Source organism: Myotis daubentonii, chromosome 12, assembly GCF_963259705.1.
Source record: "Myotis daubentonii chromosome 12, mMyoDau2.1, whole genome shotgun sequence".
Classification (NCBI taxonomy): domain Eukaryota; kingdom Metazoa; phylum Chordata; class Mammalia; order Chiroptera; family Vespertilionidae; genus Myotis; species Myotis daubentonii.
The window spans coordinates 43,492,500-43,511,298 of record NC_081851.1 but is presented as its reverse complement, the minus strand read 5'-3'; the positions used below and the strand labels follow the sequence as shown (position 1 = coordinate 43,511,298).

Below are 18,799 nucleotides of genomic sequence, written 5' to 3'. Positions count from 1 at the left end.
GAAGAGTGAATAGGAAGTGAAAAAGCAGAGAAAGTCAGTGTTCACTAATATTTCAATGAGTTGACAATGAGAGGAAGGTGAACATTTATTTGATTAACAGAGGAGAAACAATTTTAAGAAAGCGATGTGTTTGTTTCATGGTATGATTTGGCCTGTATCTGCTGATGTAGCCAGATTTGTTGGGACCTGGGGAAGGTCACAAAGTATAGATGTCAAAGGGAAAGTTGTGGGATCCAGAGTGGAAGTAGTGGTGGAACTAGTCTAGGAGAGGAAGGACTCCTGTTTCATTGAATTGAGAAGGTAAGATTTATGTAAATGTACATAAGTGATTGGTTAGTCGGGTGGGTGGGTGGCGAGCAGCAGATAAGCTTGATGAAGAGCCAATTAAAATGTGAAATTCTCTAAGTTTAAAGAGAGCAGTGAAGGTTGGAAAAGGCACTGATAAGAATGGAAAAGCTTTAATATATCTCAGTAATATAATTAGGGACCCCTTTTAAAAAAATTAATCCTAGTCTATATATGTGGAAATACGGGATAGTGACTGACTGTCAGGTAAAGAAATTCTAATTATATATTGCCTTGTATAAAATAGTACACTTCTTGGCTTCTCTGTAGAAGATGACTCTTCTAGCTCCCTCTTGAAAAAGACATGTTCTTTGAATTCTTCTAATAACAGTCATGATGGCCTTTACTAGTAAATCCCCAATGATCTGATTGATGATTATAAGGATTTAGATGGAAATGTTAGCCTGGAAACAGTTTTCCTTCAACACTAACTTACCTATTCTAAGTGTCAAACTCCAAAAGTCTTAGGATGCTGGCACCAGGCAGGGCCACGTTTACAAGTGACAGCATTCTATTTTAAACTATGATCTCTCTCAGCTTCTTAAATTGTAAGCTACACCTTTCATGTCAAATTTTCCAAAGGCTTGCATAACAAGCACATGAAAAAAACTCATAAATGCTCCCCAGTAGGGAAACTGCACATGTAAATACCTGTTTATATATGCAGTAACTTGAATTATACATGAAAATTCCACATGGATGCCCAGAATCAGCACTGTGTTAATTCAAGAAGTATATTAAAATTTTTGGATGTATTTAGTAGCAGAGCCTAAGAAAAATCTGTCATTTAAACAGAGTTTTCTTTTAAAAAATCTGCTAGTTGGAATCTACTGTTTCAAGGAATCTACTCTGCCTAGGGAAAAAAGTAATCTGTAATAAAACATTAATCTTATAACACATTTTTTAAATCCTGGGAATCTCCATATTAGATCCTTTAAAGATTGTAAATTTTCCCCATTCTATAAAATGTAACAGTCATATTGAAAATAAAATATAAATGATAAATGTCAGTTGCAGAAGTTATCACCTTTTCATTCGAATGCTTGACTTCTACTGGATAACTCTCTTCCAAGAGACCTTCTTGGGAAAAAGAGGTGACAGCCAACTCATTGCCTAATTGATTTAGGAACAGTGCCCAGGGAGACAGTCCAATTAAGTTTACAAGCTGGCAATTAGCAGGGAGCCCTCTAAATCCCTACACTGAGAGCCTGTTTACTTTAGTAAGAAGGCAAATGTGCTAGAGATAGGAAGAGAAAGCTGTGCTTTTTGCAAAGCTGTTGTTAGTAGGCCCACAGGGAGGGCTGAAGAAGAGCTAGGTATATGTGGGCAGACAGCCTTCTGTTTGACAGGTAACTGGGTAATTTATTGTGTGTGTGTGTGTGTGTGTGTGTGTGTGTGTGTATGTTTTAACATAAATGCAAAACATCTAACATCTACTTTAATGAGTGTTGTATATGGAGACATACAACTGTTAAAAATGCAGTGGGGCAAAGTCAAACTGGATTATCTCATAATAAGTGAAATTCCAAACATTTTTTCTTCGACAATATTAACATTATGAATAGATCCAGTTGCATTTTTATTATGTGAGAGAAGAAAAACATAGCCCTCACATTATATCCATATCTTTCAGGTTAATCAAGTCATTTTCACTGGACTTATTTCATGTGTTCAACTTCAGAGGCAAATAGATCCATACAAAAACAAAGTAAACTGAGAGCTACTTCAGAAACATTATTATGATGTCTTTAAAAACTTAGTTTTATACCACAGAGCCAAATCCGGTCAGGGGTTTAAAATGTATTTACTTTTTTAAGTTTTCAAGTAGCAATAATGCGCATTAATTAAAGTCTATTTTTTCAAACCTAAGCAAAGGTCTTTTAAGAATTTTAAATTATACAAAACTACCTAAAGAATATCAGATATTCCAGGAGAGAGCTAGAAATGGAAAACCACAAAAGGCAAATATACAGCAACTAGAGGCCCGGTGCACACATTCATGCACTGTGGGGGTGAGCGGGGGGGGGGGGGGGGGCGCCCTGCAGCCCAGTCTATGCCCTTTTGCAGTCAGGGAGCCCTGTGGGGATGGATGTCCCACTGACATCCTTAGCGCTGCCACAGAGGCGGGCGGCTGTGCTCACCAGCCGTCAGCCCAGCTTCTGGCTGAGCGGCACTCCCCCTATGAGAGCGCACTGACCACCAGGGGGCAGCTCCTGCGTTGAGCATCTGTCCCCTGGTGGTCAGTGCATGTCATAGCGACCGGTTATTCCGCCATTCAGTCAGTTTGCATATTACCCTTTTATTATATAGGAGGATAATAAAACTTTGTTTTAACGTTTCCTGATTGAAATGGACTGTATGAATACAGAAATTTCATAATATTGATAAATCCTTTTGAATTTTTTAGCTAAAAGGGTAACAAAAAAGTTACACAAATATCTTTACCAAAAGCTAGTTAAACATTTGCTTTCCTTTTTTTCAAAACACTTATTTTACACAATTCCAATCTGGTAAGCAATGGATACCTATAACCTAAAATGATTTTTAAAAATAAAGTATTACAGTCCTACAAAGAATTTTTTAATGGACATATTAAGTGCTTTTAAAATATTCGCTGGGTAGCTCAGTTAGAACATTGTCGTGATACACCAAGGCTGCAGGTTCAGTCCCAGGTCAGGGCACATATAAGAGACAATCAATGAATGCATTAATAAGTGGAACCCCAAATTGATGTCAATGTCTCTCTCTTTCCTCTCCAAAATCAATCAATAAAAATTTTAAAATGCTAAACAAAATAATCACATACCTATTTCTTAAAGATTTTTTTGGTAGACAGTTTATTTTGGAAAGTGTCAAATGTGAAATTTCAGGCTTTTTATTCATCACACTGAATACTTAGTGTAATTTCCAAATTCTTCAATATCATTATCTAATGATATTAAAGAATGTTTCCTGACATTTAGAAACTCATCCACAAAGCGTTAAGGAAGCTCTATGAAATGTCTGAAAGGCAAGCATATTTATGGGATGACAAGTAGAAAATACATTCCAAGAATAGTTTTGTTGTCTTAATTATAATCTCACCATCATAAACACTTTAATTTACTTACTCACCAACTTGCTTTACTTACCAAGTTTAAACCAAAGAACACCCAAAGGGCCTCTGTTGAACCTGAGGAAGAGGAGATCACAGATGTCCCCACTTTCGGGCTTCTGGGAAGCAGCTTGTGGAGCTACCCACTGCATTTCAACAAGACTGCTGGGAACACTGAAAAACGTATTGAACTGCAGAGTCTCCCTGGGTGAGCGGTCTTCAGCCAAGAGCTGGATGTTAATAGGGGAGAGAGCCATATCAAAAATTTGCAGCTCTCCTTGGATGCTGCCAGCTAGCAGAATGGTGCCACTTGGGTGGCAGCTTATTAATGAAGGCAAGAGTTCAGCCTGGGCTAAGAGAGTCACTCTACGGTGAGTTTCATAAAGAATTATGGAGGAATCTTCACAGCCCAGAATCAGTTTGTCCTCAGTAACATTCCTGCAGCAGCTAATGGCCTTGGATCTTAGTGGTATTCTGGTGACCGAGACACACTGGATTTTGGTCCGAACACACTCATAGATGCAGCTGTCAGCCATGGGCTCTTTGTCTGCACTGATGGAGCGCTCCACTGTCAACACCTGGTAAGTCTGTTTGGTGCTAAAACGAACATCCAGTGGATCCCATTCCGTGCGGACAGAACTCAGAATCTGTAAGAGAGGTATCAAGTATGTTCACACAGAAATTGGGTTTTCTCCAGCTACCACACATAGGCCTTATATTAATCTAGCACCCTACTGAAGATCATCCATGATCACCTTAAACATTAGAAATATATAAGTATGTGTAATCACATAGAACACATATGTAAACATATATATGGCACATACAGAGCACAGCTGCAGAAATTAAAATGTAAGATTTAACTTGACCATGTTGTTTTAGAAAATCTAATTAACTAAAAGACAAATATGTCCCACAGTATATAAAAACAAGTAAGGTGGGCTTTTAGTAAAATAATACGGTTAGCAGAATATCTAAAACCGCTAAAAGTTTGATTTTGGGGTGTTTTGTTTTTAGTTTCATTTTTTCTCCTTTTCTTTAATCTTCTATTTTTATTGTTGACACTACAACTTGAAAGAATTAAGTGCATTTCTTTCCCACCCTCTATCCTTCCCAATTCTGAAATTACTGGTAAATTATTTACTAGAAATATATTTCTAACTAGTAGTACAGAGTAGGCAAAGGGAAAAAAACTTTAGAACCCTATTAAGAGTCTTGTAGAAATAGTTTACTATCAGAAAAGATACGAATGGTTACGTAGACAAATGACCAACAGGAAAAATAATAGTGTAATGTATTAGTTTTAAAATAAAAAAAAATTAAGACTTAGTAAGTAATATGAATTGTCAAGTAAAATTGTTAAGTAAAATTTTAAAAGCATCTTTGGTATAGAACAGAAAGGCTACAAGAAATACCTAGGCAGAGGAATAAAAGCAAAAAACAACAGGCCATTCAGTTTATTCATATGGAAATGTGGGAGAACAAGAACCTGAAGAGTAGCATTAAAGTGGGTTTAAATTTATACTAACACTATCAAAATCTTCAAAATCAGGTGCAGAATTATTAGAAAAGCACACCTGTACACATAATAACATTTCATAAAACTACAAACACACACCCATGCACACACACACATACACAAAAGTGCATGTAAGATCAGGTGAAAGCCAACTAAGACCTGTATCTGAGTTAATAGTATTGTACCAAGGTCATTTTCCTGGATTTGACAGTGTACTGTGGTAATGTATATAGTATTTACCCCAATACTATCATTGGGGGGAAAGTATAAGAAGGGAATTTGCTGTTAGCAATTTAAGCAATTATTTTAGCCGTTTCTCGAAAATAATGATTTCAAAATGAAAAGGTTTCTTGGTTTGTCTGTTGTTTTTTTAATATATTTTATTGATTTTTTTACAGAGAGGAAGAGAGAGGGATAGAGAGTTAGAAACATCGATCAGCTGTCTCCTGCACACCCCCTACTAGGGATGTGCCCACAACCAAGGAAATGCCCTTGACCAGAATCGAACCTGGGACCCATCAGTCCACAGGCCCACGCTCATCCACTGAGCAAAACCGGTTAGGGCTGGTCTGTTTTAAAGTGTATACATAGTGCTGGCTTTTGGAAGCAAAGCGGGGAGGGGGGAAGTTGATGTTAATTTTCTTTAAAAAAATTTTTTTGTTATTGATTTCAGAGAGGAAGGGAGAGGGAGAGGTAGATAGAAAAACCAATGATGAGAGAAAACCATCAATTGGTTGCCTCCTGCACGGCACCTACTGGGGGTTGAGCCTGCAACCCAGGCATGTGCTCTGACCAGGAATGAAAGGCTACCTTCTGGTTCATAAGTCGATGCTCAACCACTGACCCATACTGTCCGGGCTTTCTTTTCCTCCCTCCCTCCCTTCCTTCCTTCCTTCCTCCCTCTCTCCCTCTCTTTTCTTTCTTTTTTTCCCTTTCCCCTTCCCCTCCCCCTTCTCTCTCCTCCCCTCCCCTCCCTTCCCTTTTCTTTCTTTCTTTCTTTCTATCATGTGAATTTTTCCTTTAAAAATCCATCCTAAACATCATTACCAAATGAATCTTCCTAAACTAAATGTGGTTTTTTTTGCTCTTACTCCCCCATTCAAACTTTGCCTTGGCTACCCACCCACTAAGGAATTAAAATTTTATTCCTCTTCCTAGAATGCAAAAGCCTATAGGACCTATATCTAAACTCCTTCCCTTCCTCACACTCTGTCCTTGTTGGTTTTTTGTGTTGTTTTGTGTGTTTTTTTCTAATAAATATTTGGGTATGACATATGTGTCAGGCACTGGTCCTGGGGATGCAACAGTAAGTCCTCACCTCAGAGAATATACACTCCAATGGCTGAAAACAGGCAACGATTCACAAGCTAATATCCACAGGATGTTAGTAAACCTAGATACCCACTTCCTAAGTACTAAGAAGAAGAATAAAGCAAAGTAAGCAGAATGAGGAGCAGCAGGAATGGGGAGGGGAGTTTACACAGAGAAGTCAGGACAGGCCTTTCTGATAAAGGTGATCTGAAAGAAGCGAAAGGGAAGCCATGCAGCCATTTGGGAGAAGGGAGCCCTGGGCAGAAAGGAAACAAGCACCTTGAGGTGGGGCTCTCAGCCTGAGAAAGGAACCGCAGAAGACTGACCTGCTAGAGGAGGAGGAGCAAGGAAGAAAGTGGTGAAACCGGGGGAGGGAAGCAGATGCTGCAGCAGCTTGTAGGCTACTTTGTAGGGACTGTGGCTTTTTCTCTAAATGAGATGAGAAGTCATAAGCAGAGGAGGGACAGGATCTGACTTGCAAATTCTAGTGTTAACTCCCACAGCTTCCCCTCCTTACTCTACTCTGAGTTCAAACTAAAACATGCCCTGCATTTTCCCAGCTCTGTAACTTGTGAAATTAATTAAACAAGGAGGCCCTAAGACTGATGTGGCTCCAGTGCCATGCTGGCCTACATAATAAGCAAACCAAAATCTAAGCTTGTAAATGCCTCAAAGTTAAAAACCAAACCTCGAAGGACAACCAGTCAGGCTTTAGGCTATAGCCAGTCAAATAATTTCCTTTCTTTGCGTCTCCATTATTCTCTATATAAATCTTTCCCCTGGCTCCTGTCTGTGGAGTGCTTCTAGCCATTTTGAGTCAGGCGATGTCTGATTAGAATAGATTTTTGTTCAAAGAGCTCTTAAAATTTTTACTATGCTTCGGTCTATCTATTAACAACTTTACTTGTGTCCTTTACCTGAAATTCACACTCTTAACCCAGTGCCTCAGTTTTTCCTTCCAAATACACTCAACCTTTTTAGAACAAAACCAGAGGCTATCCCAGTTTCTGGATTCCTTCCAGCCAGGCGGCCTCCTTCCTTCCTTGGATCTCACCTCCATACTCCCTTCCCCACTCCAGCTTGGCCAATGACTGGTGACATTCGGCTTTTAATTTACTTCTAATGTTTGGTCATATGTCCTCATTTTCACCGTAAGCTTAAATCTATTTTACACTTTTTTGTGTGTCCGTGTAGCGGCTAGCCCAAAGCTATGCTGGTAGTAGGTGTATAATAAACGTTTTAAAACTATGAATTTTAAAAAAGGGAAACTATAATGCTGGTTAAAATATACTTCCAGAGGCTTAAAGTTTTGTAAAGGAAGCCTCAGGGCAGAAAACTGAGAAGCCAGGTGACTTTGAGTATGGCCAGTATGTATGCAGACAGACTAAGAGGAGGAGCCCAGCTAGATGGCAGTCTTGGAGATACCATCATAATTAACCTAGTTATTAATAACAAGAAAGGAACAAAGGGAAGGCCAAAAATTATAGGCATGTCATTTAGGCCCCTTTACCCGGAAGCTAAGCTTTATATTCCCCAGGGAACCAGCAGTCTATTCCCCCCAAATTTGGGGGTGGGGGGCCTGGCCGGTTGGAGAATAGTTACATGCCCAGTAAAACTGAGGTGATGTTAGGAAGGTACTTGCTTGTCAGTCACACCTGGGAACAGATCACTGGCCCGAATGGGCATGGCCACTGCAAGGGCGAGCAATTTGGGAGATTCAATCTCCTGAACAAAGGAACTCGTGCTCTCGTGCTCTTGGGTTTTTTTGGTTCCTCTTATGCTTTTAGGACTCTTATTGTTCGGGGTGCCCACGGCCAAGTGGACCCCCACATACGATGGACTAATGGACTGCAACTAGCCTGATGCTGAACTACCAGGCTGCAACATGGAACGGAAACTCTGGACTCTGACTTTGCTTCTAGCTTTACTGAAACCCCAGCGACACTTGTTCTATGACTGGAATGGGACTTGGGAAACCCAGGGATGTAATTCCATGCAAATAAAAGTCACTCACCCTCCCATGAGAGTCTCAGAACATTATTTTTCTCAAGATAGCATAAGGACCCCACCTCCAGCACCCAGTGATGAAGAGGACACCCCGATTTCTCCGATAACATTGGCACAGAACAATTTAGGCTCAAGGTCCATGGGGAAGGACCCAGGTTTGCTCAATCCCAGATGTTTGTGAGACTCTCTCCACTAGGCTCTGTAATGTTACCAAAAGAAATACACTAAAGGGGGAATGTAATATTGTGATGTATAAGAACTACATATGTATTTATTTGGTCATTCAGATGACCAAAATAATATATTTCTCATATAGCTTCAATCTTTGTCCACAGTCTTGACTTACAACTCTCAAAACCCTGGGATTTTCCTGTGTTGAGAGTGATAAAGATGTATTTTATTATGTTAACTTTTAGAAAGCATCTAAGGATGGGGCTGGATACAATGGAGCCAACCTTGTGATTAGAGGGTTGGAACTTTAAGTCCTATGCCCTGGTATCCAGGGAGGGAGAGGAACTGGAGAGTGGATCAACAAACAGCCAATCAATCATGCCTATGTAATGAAGCCTCCATAAAAATCCAAAGGACCCGAAGAGGACATGAAAGCTTCAGGCCCTTTCCCTATTCCTTGCCCTATGCATCTCTTCCATCTCACTGTTCTTGAGTTATATCTTTTTACAGTAAACTGGTGATGCTCATAAGTAAAATGTTTCTCTGAGTTCTGTGAGCTGCTTTAGCAAATAATGGAATCCAAGGAGGGGGTCTTGGAAACCTCTGATTTATAACCAGTTGGTCATTAGTATAGATAATAGCTGGACTTATGTAGACTGGTTTCAGCCACTACGGAAAATAGTATGGAGGTTGCTAAAAAAAATTAAAAATAGCCTCATGACCCAGTGATATATATCCAGAGAAACCCCAAATACTAATTAGAAAGAATTTATACACCCCTGTGTTCATTGCAGCATTATTTGTAATAGCGCAGATATGGAAGCAATCAAATTCTCATCAATAGACAAGTGGATAAAAAAAGCTGTGAGATATATTATATATATGGAGTATTACTCGGCCATAAAAAAGAAAAAATCTTAACATCTGTGACAGCATGGATGGATTTAGAGGATATTATGCTAAGTGAAATAAGTCAGTCATAGAAAGACAAATACCTTATGATTTCATTTAAATGTGAAATCTAAGAGTGAAATAAGTGAACAAACAAAATAGCATCAGACTCAGAGATACAAAGAACAGACTGATGGCTGTCAAGCGGACAGGATTTGGGAGGGCTGGGTAAAAAAGGTGAAGGGATTAAGAAGTACAAGTTGGTAGTCACAAGATAGTCTTGGGGGTGTAAAGTACAGTATAGGGAATATATTCAATAATCTAATCTAATAAAAGAGAAACATGCAAATTGACCACACCTCCACTATGCCCAAGCCACGCCAACCAGCCAATCAGAGTGATTATATGCAAATTAACCCAACCAAGATGGCGGCTGGCAGCCAGGGAGCTGGAGCAAGCAGGAGGCTTGGCTGCCCCGGCGATGAAGGAAGCCAAGCTTCCCGCCTGCCCTGGCCAGCTGTGGCCTCCACTAAAGGCCACAAAGTTTCAATTATATTAGATAAATAAATACCAGATACCTGCTTCCAGCCAGCCTCCACTGGGAGCTTGGGTGGCTGGGGGCCGTGGCCAGCTTGCAAACAGCCATCAGCCCCTCACCCAGGCTGGCCATGCACCCCAGTGTGGACCCCCACCCTGAAGGGGCTGTGGCCAACCTGCAAACAGCCATCAGCCCCTCACCCAGGCTGGCCATGCACCCCAGCGGGGACCCCCTCCCTGAAGGGGCTGTGGCCAGCCTGCAGACAGCCATCAGCCACTCACCCAGGCTGGCCAGGCACCCCAGCAGGACCCTCCACCCTAAAGAGGCTGTGGCCAGCCTGAAAATGGCCCTCAGCCCCTCACTCAGGCTGGCCAGGCACTCCGGCGGGGACCCCCACCCTGAAAGGGGTATGGCCAGTCTGAAAACGGCCCTCAGCCCCTCACCCAGGCTGGCCAGGCACCCCAGTGGGACCCCCACCCTGATCCAGGACACCCTTCAGGGCAAACCAGCTGGCCCCCACCCATGCACCAGGCCTCTATCCTATAATAAAAGGGTAATAGGCAAATTGACCCTAACAGCAGAATGACTGGGAATGACTGGTCACTATGACACACACTGACCACCAGGGGGCAGACGCTCAATGCAGGAGCTGCCCTCTGGTGGTCAGTGCGCTCCCACAGGGGGAGCTCTGCTCAGCCACAAGCCAGGCTGACGGCTGCCAGTACAGCGGTGGTGGTGGGAGCCTCTCCTGCCTCCTAAGCAGTGCTAAGGATGTCCGACTGCAGCTTAGGCCTGCTCCCCGCTGGCAAGTGGACATCCCCCGAGGGCTCCCGGGCTGCCAGAGGGATGTCTGACTGCCAGTTTAGGCACAATCCCCTGGGGAGCGGGCCTAAGCCAGCAGGTGGTCATCCCCCGAGGGGTCCCAGACTGCGAGAGAGGGCACAGGCCGGGCTGAGGGACCCCCCCGAGTGCACAAATTTTTGTGCACCGGGCCTCTAGTATTATAATAATTGTATATGGTGCCAGGTGGGTACTTAAAATATTGAAGGGGCCACTTTATAAAGTCTAACCACTATGCTCTACACCTGAAACCAATACAAAATAATAGTGAATATAAACTGTAATTGAAAAAGAAAATTTAAAAAAGAAACTAGAGCTTTTTTAAGAAATGTTTATTTTCATGTCTGGGGCAGGAAATGTACAAGATGAGCATGGAACATTATCATACCAGATAACAGGGAAGCTACCCAAGACCACAAAAACATGACAAAAAGAGGAGCTATTTTGAAGAGGCTTCCACTGGCCAAAGATAAAACAATCTGAGCTTCTAAAAAGATAGTAATTACAATTTATGAAAAACTATTAAGTCAACTATGTTTAAATCCATGAATTCATAATGGTATTTAAAAAGATACCTAATTGGTTCCCTTCAGGGAATGATAGGGAACCAATTCATTATCTTGAAAACTAGTAAAGAAAATAGACAACTTATCCTGATTATAGGAATTCAAACAATGGGAAAACAAATAGGAGATTAGCGGAACTGTCTTTTCATAAAAGTATCACAATTAGTAACTGAAAAAAAATAATAAAATTAGGATATAACCATTGTGCAACCCTAATGACTTGAGGGATCTAGGCATTGAGCATCCACCGATACTAGCATCACAGAAAAAGAGAGAGCCTGCCATTACGTGCCTTCTGATAAAAGAAAACACCATCCCATAGTATTGCCAAAACCATTAACTTGCAGAATTTTTAAGACAGAGAAAGAGCCCGGCCGGTTTGGTTCAGTGGTTTAACGTCAACCCAGGACCCAAGAGATCACCAGTTTGATTCTCAGTCAGGGCACATGCCAAGGTTGCCTCTGGTGTGCATGAGGCAGCCCATCGATGATGTTTTTCTAGAATCAATGTTTCTATTTCTCTATTCCTCTTTTCTCTCTCTCTCTCTAAAAATCAATAAAAACATTTTTTTTTAAAGTAGAGCAATCACTAAAAAACACACTAAGAGAAACATGTTGAATCACACCATGAGTATGTAAGTAATAAAATCCAGAGGTGGCACACTGCAGTTTTGACAGGTAAATTTTAAGGGAAAGAAAGGATTGGAGGGAGAATTTGTAGATTAAAAGAGATTTAAGAGATACATTAAAGTTACACATTTGTTTTAAGTAGATAATATTAAACTACATTTTGGGGGGAGGTGCATATTTAGGTAACAAAAACTATTAGGATTTACCAGAAAGTGACTAAAAAATCATGATAGAAGTTACTTCTGGGGACTGGGAATAAGTTGAAATCACAACAGAGTATGCCATGGGATTTCTGGGTGCCTGACGAAGTTCTATTTCTTGACCTAAGTGTGGACACAGGAGTGCTTCCTTTGTATTAGTTTATTAAAATATACATTTATTTTGTGTGGTTGTCTTTATGTGTTTTATAATAAAGACATTTTAAAAAATCATCCCTAAAATAAAAAAAAAATCTTTGTTATTCGGTTGAAAGCTAATGCAGTACATACATTCCTTTGGAAAAGATGCTTAAGTACTTTGGCTTTTCAGTTGGATGTATTTCTAATGCTTTCTAATTGCTTCTTTTATCAAATCATACTGTATTAGAAGTCACATTTTTACTTTCCCATCAGATGTTCCTCTAAATCACTGCAAAAACAATTTTTAACTTTTATGGAGGAAAAGTTATCTTTGGAAGATTATATTTCCCTAGTCCTTAAAACAGGTTTTTAGGTTTAATAGCTCTGCTTATGTGTTTTTTATTACTTTCCAATAAACAAATTCAGGTGGCCCGTTTTGAGTTATCTTGAAATTAACACCATACTCAGAAAGCATTACCAAACCCACGTGGCTGAAAAGTTAAAATGCCTGCTCAAATATAAAGGGAAGGGAAGAATGAATTATGCTGTCATCTCATTTTTAACAGTGAAATGTTAAGTAGTTCTAAGGCAGCGGTCGGCAAACTCATTAGTCAACAGAGCCAAATATCAACAGTATAACCACTGAAATTTCTTTTGAGAGCCAAATTTTTAAACTTAAACTATACAGGTAGGTACATTGATATTAACTTAATTAGGGTACTCCTAAGGCTTAGGAAGAGCCACACTCAAGGGGCCAAAGAGCCACATGTGGCTCGTGAGCTGCAGTTTGCCAACCACGGTTCTAAGGTAATGGCAGAAACTTTCCAAAAAGAAGTATAAAGAATATGTGAAATTCAAATAAAAATACTACCATGTTACACATGATAATCCACACATACACTATTAAAAACTATTGTAAAATTAATTTACTGATAACATTTTTCTTTTTCTGAACACTATTTATTGTATATTTTTCAAAAGAAAGTTGTTTTCCTAGACTACATACATAACTCTCTGCTTTGTAGTTCTAATTAAGATATGTACTGTTGTTTCAAGCTCTGTAGTGTGAAATTAGACAAGCAGTTTTCTAACATCCATAAAATAAATAAAAAATGTTCCTGCTCTGACAAACAGATAATTCAGTCACAGAGAGCTTAGTTCTGTTTCCTTTGTTTTCTTTTCTTTTATTTTTTTAGCTGCTTGGTAAGCCAATTTTCTACTTAGAATCTACTGCTAAAACTCTCATTTGGTTCAGTATGTGGGCTTTATCCTTTCCATGGTCTGTTATGCAAAAAAAGATGGCTTTAACTTTTTTCTTACTGTGCTGCAAAGCAGCGGTTCTCAATTTGGATGCACATGTGAATCACCTAGGGAACCTGTAAAAGAATACTGACGCCTCCTCCCCTTTGGAGATTCTGATGTAACTGGTCTGGGTGGGCCCCTTTGTAAAAGCTCTGCAGGTGACGGTAATGTGTTGCCAAGGCAAGGAATAGCTACTCCAGGATCCTGCCAGTGCAGCCCTCCACACACACACCAAAAAAAGCAGCTAATTATCTTTTCTGATTGAACCTAGGTGGGAAATGCATTTTTAAAAATTCTGTAGTGTAATAGATGCAAAGATTAAATTTCTTCTCTATGAGGTTATTACTTGCTTTGTTTGAATTTTAGGGCTTAAGAATATATTATACTTTATTCTAATATTAGTTCAAGAAATTTATTGGTCACTAGTGAAAAAAATTTAAAGACATACACCTGAACATTACTTTTACATGGTTGTGGTTTTAATTCATGATATGCTAAAAAAAAAAAGTGTTACAAATCATAGATTATGTCTTTACACTCAAAAAAAGAAACAATTATTTCCCTAAACATTTCTTCCAAAAGACATTCACCTTTTGCATACAGAAGTTCACAGGAGGTTCTGGAAAATAAATTTTTTCCAATTTTTCCAGTTTTATTTTGAGAGAATGACTGAAAGGGCCAAATCCAACACAACAGTAACTTGCCAAAAAGATGAATTACATACCTGAACATATTAGGACTGAAAAAGGGGACATTAACTATGCAATCAGTGGTGAATAATTTAAAATCATGTGCAAGTATCAGATAACATTTAGTAAAATCTATTCAAATACTTAGATAAAATGGATAGAGTTTCCAGAAATACTTTATTAAAATCTATTCAAATACTTACAGAAAATGAATAAGTTTCCAGAAATACAAATTATGGAAGACAACACAAGGATAATATGGAATTCCTGAAAAACCAACAACCCTTGAAAAGTAGAACCAGTATGAAAAATCTACTTTCCTTGAAAGACACTACACCCAGGCAGCTTCATGGGTGTGTTTTACCAAACATTCAAGTATGAGATAATGCCTCTTGACTGTTTCAGAGAGAAGGAAAAAAAAAATAATAATAAAGCTAGCCAAATCACTCCATAGGGCTAATACAACCTTGATATGAAACTCAGAAATAGTAAAAGAAAGTAAAACTGTGTATCAATCTCATATTTGAGCAAATTGTGAAGCCCCTTTAATATTCCCTCCTTACTATCTCCATAGAATCAATCATGCCCCATTGGCTGGCTGCTACTATAGCTTACACATACTCTATCCATAGCACCATATAACACTTTAGTGCATTTAAATGTTTTCATATTTGCTTCTCAATGGTAGACACTAAGATCCTTGCAGGTAGGGATCGTTTTGCATTCATATCTCATGGCATGAAATATAGTGCTTACTCTACAGTCATGCTCAGTAGTTTCTGAATGAGGTAGAAAGAGAAAGGGAAGGGCCTTTCAGGTAGAAACAGCAGTAATGTGTATGGGCAGGAGGGGGGAAATAATGAGGCAGTGAGTAAACCATTTGGCTAGAACACAGGTTTGTATAAGGTATAACACTGAAAAGGCAAGTCAGGACCAGTCAGGGTGGGCTTTTCAGTGCTAAGACTAAGTTTAGTTTCAGTATCTACTGAAGGCCTCGCAGCAGTCAGTGGCTAAATCAATGAGTGCTGCAGCATCCAGATGAGTACGTTTTAGAGCCGCCAGGGAACTGGAGGTGACCTATCTGGTTTAAATCCATCGCTTTAAAAATTAGAAAATGAAAAGTCAGAGAAAATAGGTGATCTACCTAAGGCCAAAGAACACTGAATTAGCTAACAGCAAGCAGAAGCTCAGAGGGACTAAACTTGTTAAAGGCCACACAATTAATATACTGTCCAACCAACAGACAAATCCAAGTCTGTCCAACTCCAAAGTCCATGATCTACATGACATCAACAGATGAATATATTAAACCATATGTACACCCTTTTAGAATGATCCTAGTTTCATATAATCCACTCATCCTATATAATAAAAGCCTAATATGCCAAGTGTCCAGTAGGCCGGTCAACCAATCAAAGCACAATATATTAATGATATGCTAAGGCCACTCAACCGCTCGCTATGACATGCACTGACCACCAGGGGGAAGATGCTCCGACCGGTAGGCAAACTTGCTGCTGGGGTCTGGCCAATCGGGACTGAGCGAGACAGGCCGGACACGCCTTGGAGCCCTCCTGCGATTCCTCCCTGGATGGCCAACCTCCTGTGTCCCTCCCTGATTCCGATCATGCACCAGTGGGGTCCCTCGGCCTGGCCTGCGCCCCCTCGGGGGATATTGGAGACTGGTTTTGGCCCTATCCCACAGGCCAGGAGGAGGGACCCCACTGGTACACGAATTCATGCAGAGGGCATCTAGTTTCAAATAAAGGTAATTTGTGTAATGTATAACTAAAGGCTGATTTAATTATTTTTATCTTTATTATCAAACAGAACAGTTAATAGAATTGTAACTAGCTTTATTACATTGTCATTTTAATGAAATATTTTACTCGATTAGCATCAAAACCCAAGATCAATAAAATGGTGGCATGAACAGAAGTAAATAGTAAAGCATTTCCTTAGCCTCAAAAAATCCACACCTAAAACATTACAAATGGTGTTAGTTATTGCAACAGAATTGAAAAAGTTCCCAGAAAAAGGTTAATTATTAATTAATTAATTAATTAATTAATCAAAAAGGGCTTTTCAGCCTTAAAAGACAGACTAAAAGTTTATAAAACCAGAAGAGGTAGGTAGTGATAGAGAAAATTTGGACTTGTTCATTACATCTCAGAATACTAATTCTGAGAAATACTTCTTAAAGCCTAAAAGGTAACAGACTTAGAGAAAATACAGAAACATACTATTTTACCCAAGCAAAAACTTTTTAATAAATGGGTGAAGCTTTTTTTTTTTTAAGTTTAAAAAAAAATAAAACAGAATTTCATACTCAGAGTACTGGTACAAGCTGGAAATACCCAGAGGTTCACAATAATTAATGACAATAGAACCAATGTCAAGAATAGGGTAGGACACTGTCCTCGCCTCTTAGATTAACCTTTGGTGATCCTGTCCGAGGCAAGATGCTAGACTGAGGCCACTGCCTAGAGCCCTCCTTATAAATTCTGCCCCAGCCTTGGTTTGGCACCACACGGTTGTGCACGAAACAGGCATCTGACTGTTCACTGACTGACTGAAGATCAAAGAAGGTGACTGGTAACAGCTTTGACTGACATAAAATCATGAGCAAACAGGAATGAGAGTACTAATAAGGATAACAAGAACCATCAGTGATAAACAGTTTATATGTAGGTATTGCTCTAAATGCATGTATTAGCTCCTTTATCTTCCTTAACTCTATTTTTAAATTAACAAAACCACAGCATATAGACCTCAGTAACTTGCTCAAGGACAGAGAACTAGGTAGTGGCAGAGCTAGGAATTGAACCCAGAAGCCTTGCTCTAATCATTATGCTATTCTAATCATTGTACCAGCCCTGAAATTGTCTATGTAACTTTTAGATAGAATACTTTTAAGAATCCCATTTCATATTCCTTTTGACTATTTGGAAAAATTATAGGTTTAAAAAGCATTTGTATTTACTTCACAGGAAAAATTAATAATCTTATTTTATTTGCTCTTCAATAAAATGTATATTTATTTATATTACCTCCAGTCTTCCTTGAGCAGAACCCAGGAGCAGCAAATTGGCCCTGTCCTTCTCAGAAGAGATGGGGGCCCATGGCCAAGCATCATCACTGACCAGTGGCCACCAGCAAACAACTGTATCCTGGGCACTATTGATGGCTAGCCGACGCTCTGTTGTCCTGTTTACTGGGCCAGGCATGTCATAATAGGAAATCTAATGGTTTTTAAAAAAGCATACAAGAAGCATTTTTTAATGCAAAATCCCCAAAGTATTATAAAAATTAAAGCATCTGTAAATGTAGATAAATGCAAGTAAATATGCATGTTAAACATGTGCTTAAGGAGGTGTCAGAATTTACCAAATTCTTTTGACACATTTAAAAAAGACATATGTTCAAAATTCTTTCCATTTTTAGCAGAGGAAAGAGAAAGGAAAAATGTGAGTTAGGGAGAATTGGCTGTAGCAATCCCAATCAATACCAAAATGTACAGTCATGGTTGCTTGACAGCATCGACCTACACAGAGGATTTGAGACCGGCTATATTAAATGACAAGTTCAGTACTGCTGACCAAGAGCATCCAAATACTGTTTGAGACATAACATGTTAACAATGACTGACAACAATAAAAGGAAAAACAACTTGAGGCAAATATCATTTTAAGGACTATATGAGACATATACACATACATTCTGCACAAAAGGATAAGCCACAGCACCGTGTGTAAAAGTTTATGCAGCTTCTGAGAATTATGCTTCTCTTTCTTAGGAAAAAATTGTAGAATTTATTATTCAAACTATGTTATTTTGGAACACGGTTATTTGAAAACATAAGCACAGCACCATCTGGGTGACACATGCCAAGGAAATATAGATTGCACTGTATTTCTGCTTAAGGAATTAATGGAAGGTTGATAGCTTGGAAGAAAAAAAAAAAACTATCTTGCCATTGCTGGTCAGCAATAATCGAACCACTTTCTGGGGATTAAGCGCATGGCTAAGCCTACTGGACCAGACACTAGCAAAGGGCAGGGGGTCTTCTTATCAGAGAAATGCTTCTGGAGCCAGTCTCACTACATGACAGATTGCTTTCATATTCCTGTCTGCAAGGCAACAAAGGATGGCAGTAATGCGATAATGCCAGAGTGCAATGGGTGTTAAGAACCCGTTGCATTTATGTATTGTATTTAGTAAATAATCAGGCTCATCCAAATTGTGATCTCACCACTCAACCAAGGCCATTAAAATCAAGGTTAATGCTTTAATAATCCTCTGCTATTTTTTTTAATATGGTCAAAAGGAACCCTTTTCTATTTGCATGGCCATAATATTATTGACCTCTTCATCCTCTGAATGCACATCAAAAGGAACTGAAATCAAAGTAATTACCAGTGTTGTTCTCTCATGGTAAACATTTAACTCCTTGCACTGTCCCTTCACTGTTAAATAAATTGAATTGGATTTTTAAAATGCAGGCAGGAAAACTTGTTAAAGGCCAATAGTTTCAAGATATTTACCCTGCAATTTTCCCT

At 39.3% G+C, this 18,799-nt stretch overlaps 1 protein-coding gene across 3 annotated transcripts in view; it reads right to left on the bottom strand.

Moving 5' to 3' along the window:
• WDPCP (WD repeat containing planar cell polarity effector) overlaps nucleotides 1-18,799 on the bottom strand; it is a 272,798-nt gene that overhangs the window by 154,412 nt on the left and 99,587 nt on the right. For all 3 annotated transcript variants that reach the window (XM_059659666.1, XM_059659667.1, XM_059659668.1), the window contains exons 9-10: nucleotides 17,291-17,482; nucleotides 3,477-4,086 (exon numbers count right to left, since the gene is read on the bottom strand). In XM_059659666.1, coding sequence (XP_059515649.1) covers nucleotides 3,477-4,086; nucleotides 17,291-17,482 — 802 coding nt within the window. The remainder of the gene's footprint in view (nucleotides 1-3,476; nucleotides 4,087-17,290; nucleotides 17,483-18,799) is intronic.